The following is a 27,824-nucleotide window of genomic DNA, read 5'->3' as shown; positions in this document are numbered from 1 at the left end:
AGCTCCAGCACTGGCAGGAATGTTACAAGTGTGCAGAAAACCTCAGACCCAGTTGTTTGGCAAAGAAATGAACCTGTCCATCCAACTGATGCCTCCAAGCTGATGCACTGCCTGTCTTGCTTCATGGCCCATTGCAAGGGAAGTTCTCTAGAGCTTGTTGGTAGTTCAGTCATCAGTACTATAAGGACCAGTTTTGAGTTGCCAATTAAAAATCCTGATTTTGGTCTTTTGACTGATAGATTTTGTTTTGTCTCTGAAGATCCCAGCCAAGAGCATCTCTGCACTACTTGTGTGGAAAATAATAGCTTTGTGGAGGTAAGGCATGGCTGGAAGCCAGGGCTCCAGGTGTTCCAGTCATTCTAAAATTTATTTGGGTTAAAAACCAGTCGAATTAAGAAGGAGAATAACTTTTCTTTAGATAAATTATAGGATTTTCTTCCTCTCTCAGAGTAAGTTACAGTGCAAGACAACACTAAGAACTTTATAGTCAAAAGGTTTTCTGCTACTTAGTGACCTTTCAGTTAAATGTACTACTCACTGGAATAACTTTCAGTGCATGCTAGAATTTGTTTTTTAATTTTTACTTTACATTAGTGGATTGCTTTGCTACTTTTTGCCAGTAGACAACTAAGTAAAAGGTTCTCCTGGCAAAGTCTGGTCTTCCTTGCATGTTTTGTTTGCCCTTCCATTTTTTATATTGTACATGTTATCCTTTAAGCTGGTAGCAAGGGAACCTCTCAAGTGCCTTTTTTTTTTCCTTTTTTAATGTATTCAAGGAATAAACAGGCAAATATTTGAGATATTAAGCTAATTTCACACTTGCCATAAACTCCAAAAGCTGCTCTATATTCAGGAAAATGATGGAAGAGTGCTCAATATTTCATCTTCATCTGTTCTTTCAGAATAAGACCAAAAAGCCTAGGCCAAAATCCAGTTGGTTTTATTTTTGATTCCATTAAACTAATTGTACTTGCCAATTGGAATAATATTCCCAAAGTGGTCATGCTGACATAGATTCTCCTACAAGTCACCTCTTGCAATAAAGACATGCATGCTAGTGTTGGGAAATAGGACCTGCAGTAGGGGAAATACATGTGTGTAGATATATAAATTTGTATGTATAAGAGGTTGTCTGCCTCAAATGGCAAATAAGTTTCTCAATATTATGGGGAATGCAGTTACAATGAAAAACATTTACAATGTCCACATCTGTAATCAGGATAAGTACTAATAATGAGAGCCAATTGCTCAGTTCTGGTACTTCTGCTGAGGCATTACATCAAGCTGTACTCTGGTATTGCAGTCTGCTGTGCCCTACTCTCCCATTTCTACATAGCAGAGATCCAACCTGCACAGCCAAATCTGTAACTGAGTCATTGGGTTGCATAATATTAATGCAATTAGCACAATCTCATGTGAATTATTCAGTAAACATTACAAAGAGATGAAAGGATAATACCAAGAGCAGGACAAAGAGTTAATGACCAATTACAAGGTAGTAGTAAACACCTTTGACTTTCATAGTTAGATACAGTCCCAGTTTCACCTCACTTGAGGGAAGATCTTTCCAGTTGTCAGCACAAGCAGAACAATTTTGTATTCTCCATGTCTTCACCATGCAGACAAAGCTTAATTCAGTCATTAATAAATTAATCTTTGTTGCCCAAAGGAAAAATGTCAGGATGCTATAAAAGTAGTTAGGAAATATGCGTACTGTGCTGTCCACTACAGTGTGGTTGTCTCTTTTTCCAAGGGCTTCTTCCCATGTGCTGTTCATCTTGAGGAGTGAATGACATTATTAGGAATTGCCCTTGGGATGAATGGTGCTAGTCCTTGAAATCTTCAGTGTGATCTTGAGAGGTGGCCACTGGCTCTGGTGTTACGCATACAGTGTGAGCTGCAGCCACTGAAAGAAGAGTTAAAGGATGGATGAGTTGTTGGTGTCCTCCCACAAATTGTGTGAAGACACCACCATCTCTAGCTGGAAGGCAGCTGCTTGCTGTCACTTAGCATGGAGTGGCAGTAGGGAATTTTCTTGAGTCTCTTGCTCCTACTCCTATTTCTCCTTCCATTGCAAAAAGTGATGGGTGTTTTTAATGTCCTCCCTAACAGAGGACGTGAAGTTGAAACTTTCTAATTCTTCTTAACAAGATTTTTTTAAAGGTAAAGAACTATGCTAAGCCCATTATCATTTAATACCATATCACTGTGTTTGATCTTAATTGCCTCATAAAAAAAATCTCAAAAATTTTTTATGGACTTTAAAGATGATATGAAGAGACTGCAGCCATGCCCTTCAGCACCAACTGGAGTCTTACAGAGCAACTGTTGTTGGCAGATCATGGATGTTTTCCATGCAAAATTGGTAGCAAAATTTTAGGAGGTTTTGGGGTTTCTTGCCAATTGGGTGGCAATTCTCTATTCATAGAATTCTCCCTTGAAAACATGTGCAATGATTAATACAATTAAAATTTAGTATTGTGACATTGTGTTAGACATACTCTCATAAAGCAGTTTACCTCCAGGACATTGAGCTTAATGATGCCATCTCCATCTTTGTCAAAGGCGTGGAATGCCCCTAAAGTAAGGAAACAAAAATATGGGGGGTATATTAGGTTACTGTGTGAGTAAAGATGATTCCCAGACAGGAAATCAAACAGCGCTCCCATTGTGAAATGCCAACTTGTACAGGTCTTCACTTGTGGGGTCACTTTCTCCTGTGTTTTTCCTTAGTCAATTCAAGGAGAAACACAGTGGTTTCTTCTGTGTTTGTGTGAGACAACTTGTCATCTTAGATTCCCTAAGAACATGTCTGTAATAATTAACACACTACATAAAGGCAGTAGTGCTGTGAACAAACTTTGCTGTATGATGGGGCTCTGAGCAATCTGGTCCAGTGCAAGGTGTCCCTGCTCACAGCAGGGGAGTTGGAACCAGATCATCCTTGAGATCCTTTTCAACCCAGTCCGTTCCATGGATCCAGGGCTGTGTTTGGGGGCAGGAGGGGAGGCAGTGCCCTGGGACCGGAGTAGCCACTCACGGAACATGGCGTCCAGGCGCACGAAGCAGCAGATGAAGCTGTCAAAATCAATGTTCATGTTCTTGTCGGCGTAGCGCATGGTGATGATGTCGTAGAGCTGGTTGTTCAGCCGAAACCCTGCAGTGAAGCAAAAACGGGCACAGCTGGGCCTCGGGTGGGGAAGGCACTGCTCCATGAGGGGTGGGCTACAGGCGCTCCCCTGGCCCAGCTGAGGCCCAGGCTGGAGCGTCCTGCTGCAACTGCTAAACAAAATCAAGTGAAGCTGAAAGGAGCTTCAGTGTGTCCAGCTGCCTTCCCAAGCCAGGAGCAATGCTGTGAGAGGGCTCTTAGCACGTGAGTTACCTCAGGCTGTAAGTGTGAAGAGGAGAGCTGTAGCCCCAGAAGGCCTGATGACTCAGCTGGGCCTGCTGAAAGCAAATCAGCTAAAGCTGGTGACAGAAATGCAAGAGGAAGTTGCTATAAAAACACAATTAAGCAGTGGTCAGAAAATAGACAAGGAGGCAACTTCTTGGTGTGGTAGGACTGAACTTTGGCACTGAATGCTGCAGCCTGTGCTGTGCCTTGAAAAGGTCTGTCATGGTTTGGGTACAGCTGTTTATTGGCTAAATGCAAGGTCATGCACAGCTTATGTGCTGTAAGGCTCTGAAATGTTCTCAGTTCTAAAGTCAGGGCAGGAGGTATTTAAGTATTTTCTCTTTTTACAATGACAACTTCCCTGGTGAGAACAGAAACCTGAAAAATAAAAATGACCCATATTTCTACCACAGCAGGAGTCCAAATCCAGGTGTAATTTTGTCTTCAGCAAAGGACTCCAGAATCACTGAGGTTTTGTAAAGTACAAGGTAGCCATTTGTTTCTGTTCCTTGACCTGCCAAAATACTACTGAAAAAAAGGTGTCACTGAAATCATCCCAACTAGTTGAATAGTGATACTACAGATTTTCTGATCAAAGTGGTTGTCTCACTCCCTTAGAGACCTTTTGTGGGGAGAGGCCTGCTCCCCAGGGGAAGAAGCATACTGGTGTGTCTGAGACAAGCAGGAAAAGTCCAAAGTCCCTCTTATCAGAATGAATTTCATTAACTGCAAGTTTTGCAAAAATACTTTCTTATCATTGTGCAGATAGAAGAGACTGATCCCACAGTGGCTCAGTATGGAAGAAACATTAACATGACTTAAGAAATGCCCACCCAATTGCCCGTAATGCACACTTGGACATAGACCTGCTCCATCCCAGTTTCAGGGCCTGTACACTTAGGTTGAAGGTTTTCCACTGTTCTTTGTTTTTACTTAGACAAATGTATAGAATCCAGAGCTTAAATGAGAATAAATGCCTTCAGCACTCCCTGGTCTCCCTGAATAGCAGGACCCTGAGTAGGACATCCTTAAGGCAGCAAAGCATCACTCGTTGCATTAAAGAGGAGCTGAAGAGATCTTTTTGGCTGGCAAGATATACAAGTCTTGCCATTTGGATATTTGAGAAGCTCTGCTGGGGGAAAAAATATTTTCTCATTTCTCTACGATCTGTCTTTAAAAGGCAGCACAGTGTTCAGTGATCTCACCCTGTGATGCACCAAAACAAAACCAAGTTTCTTCAGCTGTGGGCACTGCACAAGGGACAGTACCTGCATCGTTGACTGCGTTGCGCATCTCATAGCTGTTAATGGTTCCTGAATGATCTGTGTCATAGCGCTTGAAAATTTTCTGGAAAAAGAAAAAAACCACAGAAAACAGTAATAAAAACTTTTACTGCTCTTGAATGCACTCACTGAGTGGATGTGGGGCATGTGCCTCAGGCACTTGGAGGCTTTGCCATGTGCCTTATATTGCCATTGCTAGCAATATATATAATAACTGTTTCCTCTCAGTTGCAAAGTAAAATAATTTAGATCCAATTTCTGGAAAGCCAAAAAAACTCTCCCCTTGAGACTCTCCTTGTTTGACTTGAGTTTATGCTGGTAATCCTCCCTCTTGATTGCCCTAATTAAGCTATTATTGAGGCCTGATTCTAGTTCCCATCATTCTCCTCCTTTAATTTGTATGCCTCTGTGCTACTCTCATGGGGGAAGGCTGTACATGGGATATTCAGGCTATTTGCTTAGCCTGTGAAGTAGGATGAGGAGAGACATTACTTTTCATTTTTGAAGCTAATTCACAATTATTTTTTAGCTTTTCTTCTTGATGGAACATATGTGGAGAGTTCTAGTTTTTCTGTAGAACACTTGCACTGCAGAAGCTATGAAGAGGAGCTGTGAAGATACCAGCAATACCTGCCAGCTTTTAATCTTGTCCCAGAGATGTCGAAATTCATCAAAGTTTATCTTCCCTGAGCCATCTGTCTGTGACGCAAACATTCAGGTAAAAAACCCACAATACTTTTAGGATAAAATTAATTAAGTCTGCAATTACTGGTAAAATGATGAATGTAAAACTGGGTTGGAGATCTCCTCAGCATAAAGAGTTGATTCACCTTTGCAGTAAAACATTTGTAAACGTTTTGGTTATTGTGTATAGCATAGTGTTTCAGGAGTGTGAAGTACTACTTCTACTTTGTGTAGAAGCAAACTTCTGGTACAGGACACAGCTTTGCCTCTGGAATTATTCTAAAAGTGCACGAGTAGGATGCTTTAGTGGGATCCTCTGAAATACCTCCAAATGTGAAGCTCGCCTAATGCTTTTTAAGACAACTGAGCTTTACTCTGGCATGGATCTCTTTCTGCCTTGCTTAAAATGAATTAAGAAATAAGCAAAATGTTGACTAAAGCTCTTTTCAAAAATGTGTTTAGGCTCCAACCATTATGGCTGTGGGTTGTAGTTACACTTTTGTTCTGTTATATTTGAATGCACTTACATTCTCTGAAAATTGTGTTATCTCAAACTGGAAAGCCTAGGGTGGTTGTAGCGGAGGTAACCACATGGCATCTTATAGTGTGTTTTATTGCACTTGTTCCAGACAAGTTCTGCCTGCATTGCAAGCTGAGCACTGTAGAATATGTGATACATTACAAACTTAAAGAGATAAATATAGCAAATTTATTGGCAAGATCTATAGTTATGTTGACTTTATTTGAAATATATAATAATGAAAAAATCATGCTTTAGTACCTAATGTGGCCAGTGTCTGATACCTAAAGAAGAATGTCACACTGACTGATTTATTCTGTAGTTTTCTTTTTGGGGACATCTTTCTCTGCCAATTATATTAACATTGAGATGGCTGGAATTAAGATGTGCCAAACCAGGAGTGCTTTTTTATTTCACCACGGAATACAATTTGCTGTTTTGTTTCCCTGGCTTACTAAATGGCATGGTGGTGAGAAGTGGTGAACTCGAGTGGTTTCAAGCAGTCCCTTTTCACCAGGAAAGGATACATCCATTAAAGCAATCATGCTGCGGCAGGATTCCAATTCAAACCCTTCTGACCTTAGGTCCTTATCTGAAACAAATGATGCCAGGTGAACACAAATAATGCAAATCAGCAAATGATTTTCCTCTCAAGTGTAACTCTAATCAAAGTAAAAGCCAAATCTACTTCCTTTGTCCTGTAAGAAATGAGTGGTAGAGAAATCTGAAAAGACTCAGTAATGTTACTGCCTGTGAATTAGATTTACTTTTCTTGATTTGTTACATACAATAAAAAACTCTGAAAAACTCTAAACTAATTCCTAAATTACTAAGGAAGTCCAGGGTCTGTTGGTTAAAGTTTGCTAAACAGGGAGAAATGTTTGCCTCTCCACTAGAAATTTTTAAAGGGCATTTGCAGACTGTGAGAATTGCATTATTGTCCCAGTGGTAATTCCAATGAATGCATCTGCTCATTTCTACATTATCAGTACTAACAACCTGTAGAGATAATCTCTGTGAAAAGTTCAGCTTGTGAAAGTCTCAGATGCATTGTCCATGGAAATGTAACTAGGAAATTTCTGAGTTTGAAAACATCAATAATTTTTAGAAATTTGGGGAGGGGAGTTATGCTCTGTCACAGATTTCTTTGTCCAGGGTTAGTAAAAAACATGCTCAAACTCACGTTTTTTTACGACATTATTGAGAACATTCCTAAGTTCCTCAGCATTGATCTCCATGTCCTGTTGGAAATGTGGTGAGAATATCATTAGTTAAAGAATTCTTTATGAAAAACAATTTTATGGCTGAATATGCTATAAGACTTTGGTCACTTTCCAATTAGACATATACATGTTTCAAACCAGAGGGCATTCTACTTCATGTGAACATTAGTCCAGCCCTTTCCTGAGGCTTAGGTACAAGGTAGACCTGAAGTTACCATACAGTGCTCATTAAACTACAACTAGAAGAATGACTGGTAATTTCAAGCCAGTCTATAAGTAAAATAGTAAAATCAGAAAATTCCTGTATCCCATATGCAGCCACTTGATTTATGCAGTTCTTTGATCTGTTTTTATCTTTAACTTCCCTTGTTAAGCATATACCAGAGGGCATTCATTTCTAACTTGTTTATACTTGCTGTGCAAAACAGCATCTTGTAGGAGATAGGAGAAAAAAAGCTGAATTTAAGTAAGACTCCCTCAGACACGGTGAGAATAGTTTATACATACATATGAGGATAGCTGTGTACTTAATGGGGGTTTTATTTGATTTTACTTATCTCAAAATCACAAAGAGAATTTGATGGGAGGAAATTCAAAGGAAATTTTGATATTCAATGTTTTGAATCTATGGAATAGTTGATTTAGGGGCTGTTGTGGCCAGGCTGCTTTGAGGGCAGAGACAGGGATTGATTGCATACTTACATCCCCTGCAATCTGTCGGAAAATATTCCTGAACTGTTTTTGCTCTTCACTCTCCTCATGAGCTTTTGTTGAAGAACGCTGAAAAAAGACAAGCAAAGAAGAGATACATCCTGAGCCCAGTGGAAAAGAAAAAGGGCCTGGATGGCTCATTTACCCTTGTGTGAGGGATCATCTTAGTGAATCTGGAGGCCTTTGGAGGAATGGGTTGTCCTCCCACTTCTTTCCCTATGGTTTTGTTAATTCTCTTCCTTAAAACTGCCACGTATTTAACTTCATCCCATTGTTTTCTCTTCTATTTGAAGGTGCCTAAATAACACTGGTAGTTATCTTCTAAATTTTTGTTCCAAAATATTGCCAAAGAGAAGTTTGGAGCAGAAGGGGCTTATCAGAGATTCAAAGAATGGTTTTGGTTGAAAGAGACCTTAAAGATTATCTTGTTCAAGCCCCCCTGCCACGGGCAAGGACACAGCATCTGCCTGACAGCTGCTCTATAGGCAATAAATGACCATGTGAGAGCTCTTTACGATGAGGGGGAGGGGCCCTTGCTGAAGACAAATAGCATATGAGACAGAGGAAAACAAGGAACATGAGGCTTTCTCAGACACATGGAAAATGCAACCCTGAACTCTGAAGCTGATACTGAAAAGAGAAATGAAAGTTATAGGTAACAAAGTGGATTTCTTGGCTTATTTCTTGTTTTCCTTTGTCTAAATGCAGAGGAAAGTTTAGATTGGTTTTCACTTCACCCCCTGCATGCTCTAGCAGTCATGCAGCACCCTCCCTGTAAGCAGATGATCCAGCCATGCCCCCAGATGCCACAAGCCTGGATGTGGGATCTGGCTGTTAGACGTGTTGTGTCTCACCCACCTGCAGGAATAAATTCTGAATTTGCTACTCTGTTTTCCTCCTCCCTGGTAGCGAGGGAGAAGAGAGGGGAGCTGGAGCTCCTGGGTTTACCTGTCCTTCATCCTCTGGCCAACAAGGACTAGGACAGAGGTGTGTGTTTGTAGCAGAAGAGGCTGTGGTCATTGCCAGGAGCTTCTGCAGCCCCTTGGGTGCAGTTTGTGCATGTGCCCTTCTAAAGCGGTACCACCTCAGGGGGCTGAGCAGGGGTGAGCTAAATGTGGGAAAGGAATCTCTCACAACCAGGATTCTTGTGTGAGAGAGCAACCAGGAGATTTTTCAAGCAACTAAATCCTCCTGTAGAGCTGTTAAATACCTGAAGGGACAGTCTCTCTGTGCTTGTGCTCATTAGATCCACACAAACCAGATGAGAGTCATGTAAAGATTTGATGAGAAGCTGTTTAGTATCTCAGGGCACCTCTTTGCCCCATTCCTGTGCTCTCCTCAGCCACTCTTTCATGCTAGCCAGACCAAGCCCTATTTCCCCCTCTGCCACTTGCTGCAGAAACCTTTTTCTTATCTGCTTGGGTTTTTTCACCATCTTTGCCAGCATTTTCATCTGCTGTCAGCTCCTTATTGCTGTTTGCTCTGTCAGAAACGAAGATGATAGGCTAGAAGAAGAGAGCAAAAGAGAAGTGGAAATTACAGGAGAAATAGTGGAAAGGAAAATATTTGGTTACAAGCATTCTGTGGAAATACATGCAGCAACAACTCCTGCTCTTGAAAGACAGTCATTGAATCTGTTTGGTTTGTTGTTTTTTTTGGTGTTTCTTTGTGTGGTTTTGTTTTGGTTTTGGTGTTTTAGTTGGTTTTTGGGTTTGGTTTTGTTTTCTGTTTTTTTGGGTTTTTTTTTTTGTTTTTTGTTTTTTGTTTTTTTGTTTGTTTGTTTTTGGTTTTTTTTGTGTGTGGTTCTTCCCCTTGTTTGTAAGCAAAATAAGCCTCCCAGATTCTCATCACACAAACTGATGAACTTGCTCCTCAAGGACAGTAGCACTGAAAACAAACCAAATGTACATAGTACCCAGAAAAGGAGTTATTTGTGTAGGAGCTTGTTAGTTATGTGAAGCATATGTTCTTTATCTGTACTGACTCTTGAAGCGCTCAGCAGTAAGCAGCCATTTGCAATTGTTCTGCTTTGGTGCATTTAAAAGAAGGAAAAAACTGCTACATGATGTGAATGTATTACTCTAGAGTATTAATTACAATCAGCCTCTCTTGGGATTAAAATATCTACTTACATTTTCAAGGTCCAAAATGTGTTGTGCCAAATCAAAAACAGAACACAAGACTTTGGTGAGCAGAAACTTCAGGAAAGAGGAGTGGCCGCTGCACTAGCTGGTGGAGAGCAAGTGTGAGGGCACATGTCTGGAGAAGGGGTGCTTTTCACTAGCAAGGGGTGTCAGGTTGCCTCTGGAGGGGCAGGGAGGAGGAACAGTTCGAGCAACCCAGAGGACTGAGCTGAATAGTTTGTTACCCTTTCACCACCCCTTTGAGTGAGAGGGGTATATGATGCTAATGCTATTTCATTAGAATCTCAAGTAGGAAGACAAAATCTTTGTTGCATGCAGATGGCCTCGTATCCAGCACCCTTCATTAACTAGGTCAATTTCCAGACAGAGAAAATTATAATAGCAGGGAACTCTGTCCCTGCTCATGCATTGCACATGCTTTTTGCCTTGCTGGCACTTAGCACATTGCACAGGTACCTACCTTGCCCTTTTTCTTCTGTGTGAAGAGACAAAATTAAAAAGTGCTTGATCAGATTATGCAGCGCTGAAGGCAAACTTTTTTTCCCCCCTTTCTCATGTTTATTTTTCCAGTTCCTATACTCATACAAATTTTCCCATTTCCTATATTTATAGAGCTTTCAAATCACTAAAAATGAGGGAACATGCACCCACCAAGAAATGGCATACTGAAGGAAACACATTGCAGAAACCATAATAAAACTGTGTCTCATCTCATCTGGGGCTTTGTCTGCTTGAATAAAATCTCTTTAGTTCTGAGTATTCCTTTTCTTTTTCCCAACCTGCTAGTGTCGGGGAGATTGAACTTCTATGCCCATAGATCAACGATATCTGAAGGGACAATTTAATTCCCTCACATCTGGACAGTTGTTTTTCACTATGACAGCAAACAGAAGGGGAACATTTCTGAGCAAATTTTGATGGCGCTCAATTCTGTGCAACAGCATTTCCGTTGATTTTTTTTTTCAAGACTTATTGTATTGTTTGCTCTAGTATATTCCCACAAAGATGTGTAAAAATCTCCAGAGGGAAGAGTTAGAATTTGCCTTGGATGCTATTTTGAATCAGAGTGCTCTTAGGATCCCTTTTCAGAAAGCAGGTACTTCAAAATAAGGTAGTTTTTTCTTTATTAGATGAGACACCAATTTCACAAAGAAAGTATGTCAGGGCACGGAGCTAGGCCTCCCTTGGTAAATGGATAATCTCCATTGATGGAGACAAAAACAATGCTTAGCATCCAGCTTCTCTATGCCAAGACCAGATTTCAAATTTGCAAAAGCGTTTTGGTGTGAATCAAGTTCGGAAAGTAGCATATATAAATCAAGTGTCAACAGATGTATCTTAATGAGAAAAAAGATAAGAATTTGGTAAAGGTTCTGTCATGTAGCTGCAAATGATTTCCTGCTGTCGGTTTCCCTAGGTATCATGTTCCTCTCCTCTCTACTCCTATACACAAAAGAGGACCAGGACAGTACTTACCAATGGACGTTCTGCCTCAATCATGTTTTCAACCTCCCTAAGTAGGAAGCAGAAAATAAAAAAAATCAGGAAAGTGACTGTTCCCAAAGTTGCTTGTTTCTTTAGGTGGTTTTTAAGCAGCCACTCAAACTTTTCAAGCAGCCAGTGGTGTGGGCTGGCTTCCAGCATTACAGCTGCAGGCTTTAGGAGCAGTTTTTTCCCAGTTTGAGCTGAACATTCCAAGTACCTTTTCCAGGACAGCTGCCACCTAGCTTACTCCTGTAAAGAGCCTTTATAACAGTGAACTGGAAGTAAAACAGAAGTTCTTTGGCCTTAGTAAATGCCTAATGGTTAGTTTGCAGAGGATATCCTGCAAGCAGTAAGTTTCTCCAAAGACAATTCAAAGCAGGTTCTTGTTAATTTATAAAGTAAGCTTGTGGAAATTAGTTTGCAGCCTGGAGTTTCTAATGAGGTTAACAAAATAAAAAGCAGGGTGTAGCAAACTGATAACATGACTGTAGCTGACTAGTGAGGTCACTCCACCTATATGGCCAAATAAATGGCTCTGCAACTTACTCTGAAAGACTTCTTTTCTCTGAGAAGACCCTGAGGATGAATTCTCCCTCCTGGTGGGGGTCATATGTCGATGGGATGATGACATACTCACTGGGAGGTAACCGGAAGCGCTCAGAGATTTCTCGCATGTTTATGTAGGTCTTACTTCTAGCTTTGGAGGCATTGTAGAGGAAAAAATCCTTCTGCAAGTGGTGCTTAGTCCCATGCATCTGCAGAACAAATGAGTCCATTTGTCTTCAAGGAAGTCTTGCCCATTGCCCGGGTGGGTTGCCATGCGGGTGGTGCATGGCTGGGACAGAAAACATAGGAAGCAGCAGCTTAGCAAGCAGGGAGCTGAGGACTGGTGGTAGCTGGTGGCAGGTACAGAGTCTGTCACCTTTGAGTTGCCACTGACTGTGTCTAGTTGGCTTCTGAGGGCTGCTCCAGTGCCCACCTGCAGATTGTGTGGCTGACTTCTGCTGTGTAGGCACTTGCATCTGACTCTTTTTCTAGATGCTGGGTTGTGTGTAACCAAAGCTCAGCCACTTTCCTTGGAGGGTGCATGGCCAGGAATAGTGTAAGCAAACTCCTACATGCAGAGTGGTAAAGTGAAGGTGCTTTCAGCATAAACATGTCCTTGTCTAGACAAAACATGAGTTCTGTATCTGCTGAACAAATGTGATAATCAAACATTGCATTAGTTCAAATATGAAAATTAAGCCAAGAATTGTGGACTAAATACACTTGCGGGCTATTTTTTGCAGAAATAACCACCTGTAAGATAGTTGGCAAAGACAACATTCAGACTGTCATCTTTATGTTTTCCAGGTAACAGCCTTCAGATGAGCTTGTTAGCAAAAACTTCTGGTGCCGATGATTCAGCTACTGTCAGGCTCAGAAAAAATGTAATCTGTGTACTTTTGATAAGCTTTCTTCAATGTCTGAAAATACCATAATTTTCTAAACCATTCAAAGACTACAGAGAAAACTCTGTGACTGCAGAATGTAGGCCATTTGTATTACGTTTAGGAGGAAATGCAAGTGGCTTAGGGTGGTTCTGCATGGAGTGCAGAGGCTAAGCCCTCACAGGCACTGCTTCCCGGATCTCTGACCAACTGTGCAAGTGATGGCCAGGCCACCACAGAAGAGAAAAGAAGCATTGATGAAAGGGTCCAATTGAAAATGGGGTGCGAGTGAGAAGGAACTAAAAATTACTCACAAAATATTACTAATAAACACTCAAAGCGAAAAGGTTAGCAGTTCTACTGCTGTTACATCCCTGAAAACAAACTTGACTGGACAGTCTCCTGCTGACTTACTGCCGGGCACTACAGTAACACTAGCTGTGGGTATACACCAAGATGTCACTCTGGCTCCGTTCTGCGCATACCTCTTTGGGCACCTTAGGGAGAAACAGAGAGAAGAAACAGTCAGAACTGCAAAGGGAGACTGCATGTTTATAGGTCACACAGAAGGGTATTCAACTAAAGATCTGAGCACACAGTAATTAAAATGCCCTTAGTCAGATAAGCACTTTCCCTCTTCCTTTCTAAGTTTCTTGACTTCTACATGAAATCAGCTAAAATCCGAACCAAATATGTTGTGCAAGGGACTGAGTAAATTGACTTTTTCATCAAGTCAATAGCAGGGACAGAGGTTAATTGCTATTTGTGAGCCTTGGATGTCTGTTTCCTTTTTCACAGTCTTCTGCCAATGAAATGCTTAGTTTCAGAAAGGACAAAAGGGAGATTGAAAAATATATGTGAAAGAATATACTAAAATGTGGCATTAGGTCACTATAAAAACCTAAAAAGTATCTTACTTAATAGATGGGTAAACCCTGACATTGCTGTTGTACGAGGAGTTAGGAAGAGTTTAATTTCCTTCCTCTCTTTCAGATTTTCTGACTCCCTTGCAAAGCAAAAATTGCAATTGATGTAATCAGCTTGAATGATTCAGTGACTCTCTTGGTAAATACATACTGTCAGGATTTGTGACCACAGTGCAAAGAGCAAAATCTAGAGCTGTTACCTCATAGATGGCAAAGCCAATGGTGTACAGGTTGGCTCCCAGCTTGCGCTCTTTCCTCCTGTTTTTCTGCATGAGTGCGACAAGGAAACTGCAGATAACCTCTTCATCCTCAGGATCATCATCTTCCTCCAGAAGCTTCAAGCGATACTGGGGATTGGTCCAAAACGTATCTGTGAAATTCCATCAGCAACCCAAAGAAAACATGTAAAGCTTCAGTCTTCTAATGATGCTCATGATCAAAGGGAACTTTTAAGTTCCCTGCCTATGGCTCCTGAGGGAAAGGTTGCAATTGGGCTGAGACACACATGGTTTTTTTTACATATTTTGGCTGTTACTTAATTCTAACAATTGCATTGCAAAAGAGGATATATGGAGAACTGTCATCTGATAAACCTCCTAAGTCCCTAAAGCTATCCCTAATCCACAAAAGTGAATTTCCCAAGTGAAATCTAACTTTAGGGTGAAATTCATCCCTTTTACTTGGGGCACTGTGAAGTACTTGAACAATGATTTATCTTTGCCAGGGCTGCCTTTTGGTCTTACCATGTTCTGTTACAGCATAGTGACAGTAGATGACCAGCAACCAATTGCATGCCTTGTCCACTGAGAAAGCAAGGCTTTTCCTGTGGCTGAGCACTAACTAGGTTGTGGTATGACTTAGCCTAACCTAGTCCCCATCAAGAGTCTGTATCCCTGAAGACCCTTTGCTCACCTGGATAATTGCGGCAGCCTCCAGCTGAGCAGCCTCTCACCCAGCGTCCTTCATTAACTGACACGGTCCAGGTCTGGAATTTATCCACTTCCAGAGCATCAGGTGTGAGGTTACAGATCTCAAGCTTGGTGAAGTGCCTCATGAAATCTTGAAATGATATCCTGGAGGAATTGAGGGGAAATTGAACCCAAATGCATTTACATGGTTGGCGGTTGTCTGAAAGACCCTGGGGAGGTGGAAGACGGTGCCCAATAGCACTGTCAGTACTGGGACAAGTTTGCAATGGGAGTGCCATGTTTTCCAAATGCTCTTGGTCTGCTGGTTGGTGAGTTACCACAGGTACAGCTCCAAACTCAGGGATACTGAGCTGACAGGATGCTAAGTAGGAAGGGTGATGGAGAGCTTGTGGAAGTGTAGCATAATTACAAAGACTGTGCTGATGGCACTGAATAATCTCTGGTGGGAAAATGAGAGGATCACAGAGCAGGGCTTATTGGGAATATGAAGGGGAGCAGAGATCACTGCAATGGTTTTAGTAGATTGGTAGTAGTGCAGTGGCATTCATTTTTGCTATGATTGCATATTTCCTAGAGAAACTGATGCTCTCACCAGAACTCCCCATCCTCCACAACCTTGTGCTGCAGGCGGATTTTCTCTTCTTCGTTAACAGAGTCCCACACCTCTGACCTTCAAAGGAGTAAGCAAGTTAGCTTAGGCTTTGCAATACAGTTTTCATTATAGTTTCTACACTTTCGGCTCATAGAGTGAAAAATCAAGAGTCATCTTGCTACCTCCACATAATTTGTAAGCCTTGTAACAACTTGTTCTCAATGCTGTTCTCTTCTCTATATGCCCAACAAAAGAAGCAATTGTTCTACTTCTCTCAGCCTTCCTCTTAGAATTCCTCTTATTAGCTCTCAAACATCTGCTGAACTGTGTTAATTTTACTTAGCTTGAAGAAAAAGGTGTTTGCAGATTATCAATGCTGGCGTACCTATTGAAATTCCTTTAAGGAAAACACTGACATCTTGCTTCATTCAGTTCTTTCATAACCTAATTTCCATTTATTAAAGCCTCTCTTAACATCTTATTAGGTGTTCTTTTCTTATTTACAGCTTCAGCTAAGCACTCAATGAACTTCAAAATTCAAAGACAATTGAGATACCTCATCACTGAATATTAGGATTATGCAAAAGCTGCATAAACACAAATAAAGCTGCAACTTCTTTTTCAAATCATGCGAAGCTAAGCTCTGTTTTACTCACTTGTCACTCCAGGCTCCATTCCATTCCACCTGGCCCCAGGGGTTTCTCAGCCTTACCAGACGTATTTTTTCCCCTTTAAATACTGTCTAATTGAAAAAAGAAGGCAACAAGAATAGACTGAGAGTTGGTTCAAAAGGAAATGTTCAGCCTGTCACCACACCTTTCAGTGATGGTGCTTTTCTGGGCCACACCCCAGCCTGATCTTCTTGGGGTGGCTGTGGGAAGGCTGTAAGACCAGGAGGTGGCTGCCTGTGGCCACCTTTGCCCAACTGGGTGTTGCCCAAGTGAGCCAAAACTTGGACAGGTTTCTTTGTCCACAAGACTTTAACTTATTTGAATATAGTTTTGTTTCCTTGGCTCATAATTCGTTTCGCTTTTCATGCCTCTCATGGCTTTGCTGCCGTGCGTAGGGCCAGGCCAGCAGCGGCTGCAGCTGCGCACAGCTGGAGGGGGGAGCGGGGCACGTACCTCTTCCACGGCCGTCACGGAGTAGGCGTGCCCCTTGACGAGCCCGCAGGACATCCGAGTCTCGTACTGCATCGGCATTATGGTCTGTCGGACAGAGAGAAACACCCGTGCGACTCACAAAAAGCTCAGCTGCTTGCTCGAGGGCAGGTGCTGCCACCCAGGGCTTTCACAGGGAGGGAAACACCGTTCGGCTGACTGGATTTTTTGCCTTGTTCTCCTCTTTGTGTTTGTCAAAGCAGTCAAGCTAAGCGCCCATAGAATTCATGTTGATAGTTAGAAAGGAGTGAAGTATGAACTAAAAATGGAAAAAGTCGGTAATATAAATTTGAAAGGACATTTTCTGGTGTCTTTTTCCCTTTTGTGTAGACTATTGCTTTTTGCACTTGGAACATGGCAGGATATAGCATGCTTAATCAAATAATTAGTTTTTTGTATTAGAAGGACTGTTCAGCCTTTTCTAGGATGGTATGTTCTTGTATGGCTCTGTAAGGTTACTACACATGAACTGGTTAAAAATCAGAGCAAATCAACACCTAGAATACTTTCATCTTTCCACATGGCTGCTATCTTATCACAATGACATTTAAACAATGTGTTTAATACACTGTGCCGGCTAACTGATACTATCTTATTGCATCTAAATTTCAGGAAGGGCATAGCTGTGTTGCTCAGGTGTAAATATATTTGCTGTCTTAGTCATCAGCTTTTAGTGTGTCTGATGGATTTTTACTTGTGTATCTGTGAGCTCTGGAATTGGCAGCAGGATGGCAGATGCACACAGCCTGCTGTGCTTATATGAGAGATCTCCAGTATTGGTAAGAGGGGTAGACCCTGCCACGTGCACGTGGACCAAGAGCAAAACTTCTCCTCCTTCTTTATGTCTGTTGCTGAGAGATGCCTGCAAAGTCCTGTCAGTAACTCTGCCACCCCTTCTTGACACATCTAATGGCATGAAAAAGGCAGGGCTGGACCCTGAAATGTTCTCAGCTTGCACAGGGAGGATCTCATCCAAATATTTCCTGGATGTTGCAATTGTTTTCCATTATTTCACTTCAGCATCTATTTGGTTTCTTTTCCCTTGATTCTGTTTTCATACTATAACCTCACACCTATTTCCTTTTTTCTTAATTTCTTCTCTAGTTGTTGCCATCATCACTTGTCAGAACCCTTTTCTCTTCTTTCTATTTAAGAACATTAACTTCTGCTGACCTGGACAACTTCTCAAAGTCCAGGTTTTGGAAGTGTTTCATCTGCCTCTTTCCATTGAGAGCCCTGATTTTTTTCCCTGGTGATGGTTCAGGAATATGTAATAATCAGCAGCACAACAGCTGCTGGAGCAACAAGTGTAGAAAGAGTTTTGCAATCTTCTTTTAGCAGACAGTCACTGAGGAGGAAATTCTCCCCCCAGTCATGGGAGGTTTGGGCAGCCATGCTTGCAAAACAAGATAGTCATACTGGTCTTTCCCAAAGAATGACACCATTTCAGTCTTTTAGGAAGAGCTAAATATGGATGCCAGAAGAGAAAAAAATCAGCTATTTCAGCTGCAAATGCAGAAGAAAGTTTGCACAACCAAAAGTTTTGAGTGATGTAATTGTGGACGATTTTTCTTTGGTTTTGTTTTGTTTTTCTCCACCCTTCCCTACACCCCTGTAAAACAAGAGATGTAATTTCATTGTCATGGAAATGCAGCTCCTTAAAGGGCAAGGTATGACAGCTGCCTGACACAGAAAAGGCAGCAGTGTCCCTCTACAGATTTGAAAGCTTCTAAGTTGTCCAGTATGGGATATTTTTTCTTAGGGGGTTTTAACAACCCTCTATTTTGCTAGATACTTATGTGGATATGCTGGAGTTACTTTGTATTTCATCACACATATAAAACTCCAAATACTTTTTCTTTTCCTTGTTTTTGGGCATTTTTAATGAGGACTTTGTTTGCAGTAATTAAAAAAAAAAGTGTCCCTAGAGCAGGTTCTCCTCTATTAATGGGTAGAGGACTCTGTCTCAAAATAAGTTCACCAAGAGATTTTTTTGCCTTGAGCGAGAGCTATGCAGAGCTTGCTTTTTCTTTCTGTGACATTCCATGCACACTCAAGGATCTTATTCTATTCTAGTATTTTAGTTTTTTCATACTCTCCACCCTATTCAAGCAAGAGACTTGATAAAATCCACTAATAAATTTCTTGTTCTGCAAATTATAAGCCTGTGTCACAAGCCAACAGCCCTTTAATGCCTCAGTATCCGTGAAGCCCCCTGGTATCAGTCACTGTGCTGGAAAGCACTCAAGTCTTTCAACACGCACATCAAACAGCATCCATAAGAACATTTCATTAGTGTTATTCTGTGAAACCAAAGAAGGATTGAAAAACATAGGTGATATGTTTTTCTAACAGTTTGTAGATAAAAGCATTCTGAAATCAACTGTTTAGAAGACATACCCAGGCTGGCCTCTCCTCGATGCCCTGGTAGTCTGCAGTGGACTGAGTCATCTGTGCATTTTCTTGATTCTTCACCATTCGAGCAATCAGTTCCCCAATATTGCTCCGAGGAGCTGATCCATAAGAAAAGCCTAGGTCATCCTGGCACAGAGAATGGGAGAAAAGTATCATGGAGGAAGATGAATGGTAAAAGATAGCCCAGATTACTTCTCTTTTCCCTCATTATGTCCATACTTATCTACAGTGATCAATAGCACGGTTCTCCCACCTTTACTGAAATATGGTACTCCATAAAGTACTAGTTTTTTAACTTATAAATTTCTTTTTTCTAAAATTTTTTCACCACAATAAGTGAAGACAGTCTGAAGCCATGTGGACAATAAAATGTTAATCGGCACACTTAAGATCTTTGACATGAAGATTTGTGTCTTAACAGAGTTGCAGCATCCTCATACTAACCTATTTCATTGACTTAGGGTCTTGAGGGGGAAGGGGTACTGATTTTGCTGATTGTACCTGTTCTTTCCACCTCCATGTTCTACTTCTGTTTATTTCCCTTTTGGTACTCACTGTTTGATAATGGATCTCTAGGGGGGATTACTCCATCTCCTAGAAATGGATGTTTTCTATGTGGCCTAAACCAAGCAGTTCCAAAGGTGGTATATATTTGGTTACGAATGGAGAGGTCTCTCTCCTCTGTCATTTCTTATCTGCAAAGTTCATATGGACTCACATCAATGGAACTGGCCATGAGGGATCCTCTGTCAATGGCATGTTTCATGATTTTATAGATATCTTTAGGGGCATCCTTTATCTCGTAGAACTCTGTGACTCCTCCAGTGAAATCCTCCATGGCTTCAGTGGTGTTGCCTCCCTTCAAAGCTTCATATGACCCATGGAGTCTTGAAAAGAGATAAAAAGAGATATTTTACACAGGGATAGATACCTACCTATGTATTTATATCCAACTTGTGTGTATAACTACAGCTCTGCAAACACACATACTAAAACCCCACAACCCATCTGTCTGGTAACTCACAATTTAGAACTTCTAAAACATGCCACCTGCACACACAGGGGAAAAAGAAAAGAAAGATATGCTGAAAATCAAATGTAGATTTCTGAATGAGTAGCAAAACTTCTTAGAAAATACACTTTAACCCATCTCCAGCTCCAAGGCACGGGAAAAGGCATTGGTATATCCAGGTGTATTCTCTGTGTACGCAGTGGCGCAAGCACCGCCCCAGCAGAGGGAGCGGCGCTGGGGAGCCCGGCACAGCCCCGCCGCTCGCTTTACTTTGCATAGGCCTTTTCCAGGAGGGCGCTCCAGAACTCGTTGCGCTGGGAGGACTTGGTAAAGACCAGCTGGTTGTTGTAGGTGGGTAAGCAGTCATCGATGACGACATCCACCCAGTCTCCATAGCGCCAGAACTGCTCAAAGGCAAACAGAAAAAAACAACAACTGGATCGACTTGGTGCAGGGAGAGGAAGCTTGGCTGAAAAGTCAGGCTGAGAGAGGAGAAATATGGAAATACACTTCATAATGTGGCCAAAACTGACGGCTACTGTGAAGGAGGCAGCTGTATTGAATTCCTCTGGGCATAAAGCTCCTTAAGAGAACCAAAGGAAATGCGGAAAGCAGTCAATCTTTTCTGAATAAGAAGTTGTTCGAGAACTGGTGTGCCTAAAAGCAGCTGCTCTTGCCAAGTGCCCGTGTGTCCGTCTAGCTGCAGCGCTGCATCTGAGCAGTGAGGCAGGAGCAGGCTCCTGTTGCTACTCCTTACACCCAGGACACTGCAATCTGCAAATGCTTCCTTGCTGGGCTAATGCTCCCTAATCGCTTTTATTGGCTGGCCCTGCTGTGACTGCCCTGATGGAACAGTTTGGGGTGAGGCAATTCAATCCTTTTTCCTCCCTTCTGTCACTCATGATTCCAAAGGGTGGGGAAAGAGAGAAGAGCGTGCTAAGAGCTGAGCTTTGGGTAAATGCATATGCTCACCACTAGACGGAGCGACTCACCTGGAAGTGAAAGATTCCAGCATAGTTTTGTATAAAGGACTGGTCATGAGGAATGACTCTACAGAGTAGTTTTTTATTCAGTGTCAGGCAAGCAATGGCAGCCAGAAACCAGCAGTTACCTGTGAATGAGCAGAAGCAGCAGACAAAATGAAGTGAGAGAGCAACTAGAAAAGGAAAACCTGAGATATTGCAAATGACGTTAATTCTCAGTGGAGTATGATTGTCTGTGTTTTGCAGTACTTTAGCACTTTATCTTTTTGTGCTCTAGAAATGCTCATGGGCATTGTTCATGACTGGGTACACACAGGCTAAATAGACGATATTCCATGTACTTTGGAAAAAGCTTAAAATCTGATAAACACTGATACCTGCATTAAGAATTCCCTGTGGCATGTGAAACTTTCACTAAAAGTTCTTGCCTAGATTGCTACTAAGCAGATGTCAACAATTTGCTACAGAGCAAAGGAATCAGTGAGACAGAGAATTTCAGATATCACCTTAGAAATGAAAGAAAATTAATGGAGAGCTGTACCATGATGTAGACTTTAAAAAGTGCAATTGAAGTACGAATTTCATACCTAATTCTCCTTGGCAGATATCTGTTCTGTTGGCTCCACCAATAATAAACCGTGGATTCTCACAGATTTCCTGCAAAACAGAAACAGATGGATGAGCAAAAAGTGTCCATAATGACGCCTGTTTAGCACAGAAGTAAAGTCAGTTTTAGAACATTTTCCTATAGGATAGCTTGTGGTATCAAAACCTCTCTCACAGTTGTCATCTGCAGAGTTTCACTATGAAAATGTTTTGACTCTGGATGTTCCAGACTCCAGTCAGAGCTTTCTCCATGCACCTACAGGGTCTAATATTGAGCCTGGGGTGCTCCCTCTATACTGAAATGTGTAAACACACTGAAAGGAGAAGAATTGGGGAAAATATTTTTTTCTGCACAATTATGAAAAAACAAAACATTGGAGGGAGCAGGAGAAAAAGTAGATGAAAAAACCATCAGGTGACCAGACTAAATTATTTTAAAATTATCTTATGTCCAATTTGTAGTAACTGGCATGTTGGGGCATTGAAAGGGTTGAAGAATGTGTTTCATTGGGAATGAACCCCAGCATTACTCCTTCTTAAAATTAGAGGATCAGATGTTTAATTACAAGAAATAATCAGTTGCTGGTTAAGAGATTTTGTTCTTTCCCTCACGTTTTAGTATTTAATTGACAATGCTGCATTCAAAAATGTGTTTGGATATATTCTGTCTCCAAGGACAGGAAGGTCTCCTTTCATTCTGCGCATTGCACAATGTATTGGGTTTGTCTGTATGTATACTACAACAGAGTGGGTACAAGATGCTATACATGTATAAATGATAAAGACATTTCTGCAGGGAGGGAAGACAAAATGCAGCAAGTGAGGTGGGACAATTGCAGGCTTACATAGCCCTTTTCTATAATGAACAAAGACTGTGGAAAACCAGACAGAGGAAAACCAAGGAAAGTAGTGGCTATAACCTGTCCTACAGAGTGAAAAATGTCCCTGCTTTATCCCATTTGTCATACTCAAATACTTGGTATGGAGAAGAATAAGAAGAAACAACTTCTGGACACATGTCTTATGAGGGTAAGGAAAGAAAGATATTGCAACCTGAGGAGCACCGTCCTGAGCAGCTGCAAATTCGGAAGAAGACAAAGTATAGTCCAAGAGCCCAATTTATTGAAAAATGTTAGGACAAGAGTGGGAAGGAGACAGAACAAACAATTGACAATTGCTTGTGTGGCAGCATACACAGGCAGCTGATGCTACCTCTATAGTCAAAAGCTTCTTATTAATATCATCAGTTTGCTTGGCTCAAACTTGCTTCTTTTCTCCTTCACAGTTACCAGAAGAGTTGCTTTGATGTAAGCATTTGGATTAGTCATATAGCCAGACAGAGAGATCAGCTTCTGCCACCCACTCTACCACCAATCCCTGCATGCACTTTACTTTCCTTGAGGGAAGGAATGGTGGGATTGTCCTGTTATTTTGGGCCTTGGTCAGCTGTTGAGGTCCAGTTCTGTCAAAACAGATGTTTGAGATGCCTTCATGCTTTTCTCCACTCACTTGTCTTTTTGAACATATTCTTCCTTATATTGCTGTGGTGGTCTGCTGAAAACAGGTCTTACATGCAAGGTTTTTGGTTTGTGTTTTTTCCAACTCTATTATTGTATTTTGACTCTATCTTGCTCTTATTGTAACTAGCTTTGAAATCCAACATGCTGTGCTTCAGTTGAAAGTAGTCAGGTGCCACCTAGTTGTTTCCAAATATTAAATGTACAGCGATGTGTTACTCAGAGGGATTTATTGCATCTTGGGGTCATTTGTTTTGTAGGATGCTTGGTAAAGGAATGCAAAGGAAAGAATCATGCAATTGTCATGTGGCATGGTTTAGCTGTGACAGAAATGCTTTTCTTGTCTTTCTTTATGCGGTCCAGGTATGTATAGCACACTGTGGATATGATTTTAATTTGTGTTTCCTTAGTTCATCTCCAGCTACACTAGTTTGCTGAGTACAGCTGAAGTTACAGAGAAAGGGTATTAAGGTTTACCAAGGCTGAAGTACTCAGTCAGCAGAGCGAGATGACCAGGTGTCAAGATCCTGGTGGCAGGTCTGTCCTTCCAGTCTTCCTGGCTGAGCAAGAGATTGCTCTTCATCTCTTAGGTCGAATTATCACAGAGAATCCCAACAGGCTGCACTTCACTGAAGCAATGATTCATCTTTTAAAAGAGTCTCCTCTGATCTAAGTGCCTCAGACTGCCTCGGTACTACCCAAAGGAGCTTTGTGTTGCACTGGGTTGATCCAGTTCAGACTGTAACTTCATTGCAAAGAAAAGAAAGAATCCCAGGAAAACCTTGTAGTGGTGCATGCTGCATTCTGGGAAGAGATTACTTACAAGTCAGTTGGAAGGGAGCCCTGGAAAATGCAGAGGCAGCATGCAACTAAAAATGGCATTTGACCTTTGTTACATTTTCATTGGCTTTTCTTCTGTATCAGGAAGAAATCTGCCAGCCAGCTTATACTGCTGCAGCAAAAGGCATTAATTCCTTTAAAAACTGCCATTAATAAACTATGACATTCTAAGTAAATTCCCTAAACTGATCCTATCAAACAGAGGAAGGATCTTTTTCAGCCTAAGACAATTTGTAGCGTCATTGTCTCTTGGTCTCTTGTAGTCTAGACCATGCTTTTAAATGTCTGTGCTGTGCACTTCAAGGCACAGCTCAATGTCAGACACCAAGCTGCTTTTAGAGCTTCTGAGTTGGATTATCTTCTTCTGAAAGTTCTGCCTTGGTGGCACTAACTTCCATCTTTGCTTTGTGGCATGACCTGCACAGGCAGACATTTTGTGATGACTAAATTCAAACAGATTCACATGTGTGCACTAGATGATCTGACTGATTAATTTTCATTCCAAGCAAAATCCAGTAGTTTGTTGACTTGATTTTATTTGTATTCATTATGAAAAAAAGCTCCTCCTGGTGATTTTCTGGCTATGGAGAGGATCATCATAGGGAAGTCATTGAATGTGGTCGTTATGTTGTGACTTGGCTGTGAGTGAGGAGAATACAATGGTGCATTTGAAAGCACAGTGTCACAGTAGAGCCTTCCTATCAATACCCTGGTGTCATTAGATCCATACAGGACTGCAGCAGGACCTCTCAATATTCTGTGCTATGCTATAACACAGACTTTCTCAGCTCTCAAAGATCAGTAGCCTCATCCTGCTCTCAGCTGTGAGAAATTCCCACTGGCAGCATAGTTGTGAGAGGCACAGCCAGTCAATGAGCTGGATGTGACCTGTTGTAGGTGTAAGCAGCTCTCTGGGCTTCTCTTACCTGCTGTGGGTGAGCGAATAGTTTAATATTTTGCGTTAACTGAGGGGGATTTAATTTTCTCTCTATGTATCTAAACCATGGTCTGCATACTCTGAACAGAGACGCTGGAGGAATGGATCCTTGGGTCCTGCAGACCTTTCTCAGGGGAACTTTCAGGGCTCTCACTTGGCTTTTGTCTGAATTGAGTATTAGGAGATCTTCTCTGTGCATTCATGTCGTGGCGTGGCAGTCAGTAGCTGGGTAGAATTACAAATACCTTTTTTCTGCCCCCATGCTAGGGCTGCCAGCTGCCCTGCACAGCACCTGTCCTTCCCTGGGTAAGGGACAAGGCCAGTCCTCGTGCATTTGCTGCCCTCGCTGACACAGAGGACAAGCATTTTGGGAGGTGGCAGAGGAGGACCTGGCCTCTGGGTAGAGGGGCTTTGATACAAATGGATGAGGTGACGTGCCTAAGGTGATTCAGGAAGCCAGAGAGTCAGGAATACGTTGTGTATTTCCCAGCCCTCTGTTTTAAGTGGGATCATAGAGCACACAGATCACTTGTTTATTTGCTGTGTCTGGAGGTATGTGGCACATAAAATGGCACAGGGAAATGATCTAGACTGGTCACATTAGGACATTCTCTCAGGAATTCTGAACTGTGAGGTATTTTTTTTCTTTTAGACTACATTATCAAGTTTCATTCAACTATTGACCTGAATTTCAAAGTGATTAATATTACAACTTTATAAGTTAAGAGTAAATTTTATAAGCGAAAGTATTTTCTTTCTTTGGGTGGGAGTGGGGTGGGAAAACGATTGCAATTTAATAGGAACATAAATTGTCCATACCTTTACAGACTATCACAAAACACAGCCTGTGCAATGGACTATATGTGGTGCTCCAATGATTGCTTTAACCTCTTAGTAAAATACTCTTTAGCCCAGTATTACTCCTGTTTGTGTAAATAAAAAACCCAGATAGCTTTGGGTTTGAAGTTTGTATTTTAAGTCTTACATGGTCCCCAGCCTGTGGCTGCTACATGAATAGTAAGTCCAAAGTTACATTTTCATGAGTGACTTAAAGAAATGTCTTTGGAACTAAGACCCTGGTCTGAACCTTTCCAGTAACAAAGGTTTGGTCTGTGCCTGCACAGTTACATACAAGTCTGAGGTTACATTGTACATTTCTTTTGTTTTGATGCTTTCTAATATGACACTTGCAGTCTGTCTGCTTCAGGATGCTGGCACTCATCCCCTGTACTGCTGTACTGCTTCCCTCTGCAGGGAAACAGACGAAAGGGAAATCCTATCCCTTTACACGGCTGACTTGGGGCTGCATTTAAGTCATTCACACACATTTCTAGAGGCTGATGCAGCCATGGTGATGATGAAGGAGTGACAGGGCACAAGTGACAAGTGCACAGGGCACAGCAGATGGGGGACTTGTTTCGATCCCTCCACATTGCTCAAGTTGTTGTGACAGAAGCACATGGCCTTCCTCCATCTCTGTAAGAGCCACCCACAAGACCTCGTGATCTTTTGCTATTCAGTTACACTCCTGAGGTCAGTTTTATCTATCACCACTGACTTTCCCACTGAAGCACAGATTTGGGCACAGGGGAAGTATGGCAAATATAAAAGAGGTGTCCAAAACCTGCCAAAGAAATGGAGCTGTGGAGGCTCCTGAGAACAAGGCTCTCACTATCAGACCAGGGATGGCAAGGGCCAAGGCACTGTCCCAGGGGCTGCCTTGCTGCAGGGGAGCAACTGCCCAGCAGATATGACAGGGAAAATGTGTGACTCCTCCTGAAGTAGGAGGGAGAATCAACTGGGAACTGTGGTGTTAGTCCTCTGCCAGTGAGAGAGATAGGGGAAAAAAAGATTAAAAAGAATAGGTAGGCTGGCTGGGGAATAGCCACAAAATAGGAAAATGAATGGGATTAGTAGCCAAGAGTGGGTCTCCATAGTGCTTAGAATACCCACATTAATGGTAAGTGGGCCAAGCAATGCAGGGAACAACTAAGAGCCCGTTTGATAACATAACCTGTCCTTTTATTGTCACACATGAGAAAAATGGCGGAATACCAAAATAGAAGTTTAAGTGAAACAAAGTAGTGTTAAAAAAATTAAGTCTCAGCAAACCCAGTAACTTGTTGCAGAAGGAGGAGAATTTTTCTTTTGTACTTTCAGACAAGAAAATCCCAGGCAAACCATGCAAGAAGAAAATGAAATTCCCCATATCTCCTTCTAAACATTTCATTCCATCTCCTTTGTTGCTGCTGTTCTATTGTATTTTAGTCATTGTATAGACATTGTCTAAGCTTTCACAGCCCTAGCTAGTTATCCTTAGAGCCCAGGAGAGCTCTAAGGAAATATATTTCCAGTTTATTCCACCTGCCTCTCCAACACACAATTTCTGCCAAAAAGTAAGCTCAGGGTATATACTTCAATTTACAGAAAAAGGCAATCAGCAAACATGTTACTTACACGTGGTCTTTTCCATTCAAACTTGACAGGGCTTTTCTGGCTGTAGAAAAGGGATGACTCATTTGGGGGGAAATCAGGATCTTCATAGAGAATGTTTTTCTCGAGGCACTTCTTGTGAAGCTCTTCATATGTCTTCTCCTTTACGTGGATAATGGGCTGATTGCGACTTATAATGGCAGAATAAATTCCCCCTGTGCCCCCTCCTGCCCCCTCCGTAGTGCCAGCAGTGCTGCTGGGGACTGACCCAGCAGCTGTTTGCTGAGCCACCACTGCATTTATGGCGGTCGGCATGGGAGTCAGGCTGACAGCAAATGCTGAAAGACAGCAGGATCTTGCAAACTGGAAGGAAATTTCAGAAAAGAGGAAGTCGCTGTGCAAACCGTCTTCTCTGTCTGTTGAAAGCCTTCTAGTCAAATTTGCAAGCCAGAAAATTCCATGTGGTTTTGCATCCTCCTAAAGGACAATATTTTGTCATCAGAAATTGGAATTTGTTGCTTGATGTGGGACAAGATGATCAGTTGGCTCACTCCTGTATCTGAGTTGTATCCATGGCGTGTGTGTGTGCTGTCCTGTGTG

General features: G+C 41.7%; 1 protein-coding gene across 3 annotated transcripts; it reads right to left on the bottom strand.

The window, feature by feature from the left end:
- Positions 1–919: 919 nt before the first annotated feature.
- Positions 920–27,824, bottom strand: CAPN3 (calpain 3). Of its 3 annotated transcripts, XM_059473958.1 has the most exons (24): positions 27,249–27,824; positions 21,479–21,548; positions 20,901–21,019; positions 20,179–20,312; positions 19,615–19,783; positions 18,882–19,022; positions 16,446–16,529; positions 15,978–16,063; positions 15,322–15,399; positions 14,713–14,873; positions 14,001–14,170; positions 13,360–13,371; positions 11,991–12,199; positions 11,436–11,472; positions 10,420–10,434; positions 9,219–9,320; positions 7,807–7,884; positions 7,065–7,122; positions 6,409–6,473; positions 5,308–5,376; positions 4,663–4,741; positions 3,041–3,157; positions 2,520–2,578; positions 920–1,906 (listed from the first exon to the last, which is right to left on the bottom strand). In XM_059473958.1, exons 1-24 carry the CDS (start codon positions 27,537–27,539, stop codon positions 1,880–1,882), a joined length of 2,430 nt encoding a protein of 809 aa, XP_059329941.1. In that variant the 5' UTR covers positions 27,540–27,824; the 3' UTR covers positions 920–1,879. The 3 variants fall into 3 exon arrangements, with proteins under 3 accessions (XP_059329941.1, XP_059329940.1, XP_059329939.1); XM_059473957.1 differs by lacking the exons at positions 10,420–10,434; positions 14,713–14,873; positions 15,322–15,399; ... (6 more) ...; positions 21,479–21,548; positions 27,249–27,824 and having other exon boundaries at positions 11,421–11,472; positions 13,289–13,371; positions 14,001–14,077; XM_059473956.1 differs by lacking the exons at positions 10,420–10,434; positions 13,360–13,371; positions 14,001–14,170; ... (8 more) ...; positions 21,479–21,548; positions 27,249–27,824 and having other exon boundaries at positions 11,421–11,472; positions 11,991–12,272.

This window comes from Ammospiza nelsoni, chromosome 6 (genome assembly GCF_027579445.1).
Source record: "Ammospiza nelsoni isolate bAmmNel1 chromosome 6, bAmmNel1.pri, whole genome shotgun sequence".
In the NCBI taxonomy this organism is placed as follows: Eukaryota; Metazoa; Chordata; class Aves; order Passeriformes; family Passerellidae; genus Ammospiza; species Ammospiza nelsoni.
Note: the sequence above shows the minus strand (reverse complement) of the source record. Positions and strands in the feature narration are given on the sequence as shown.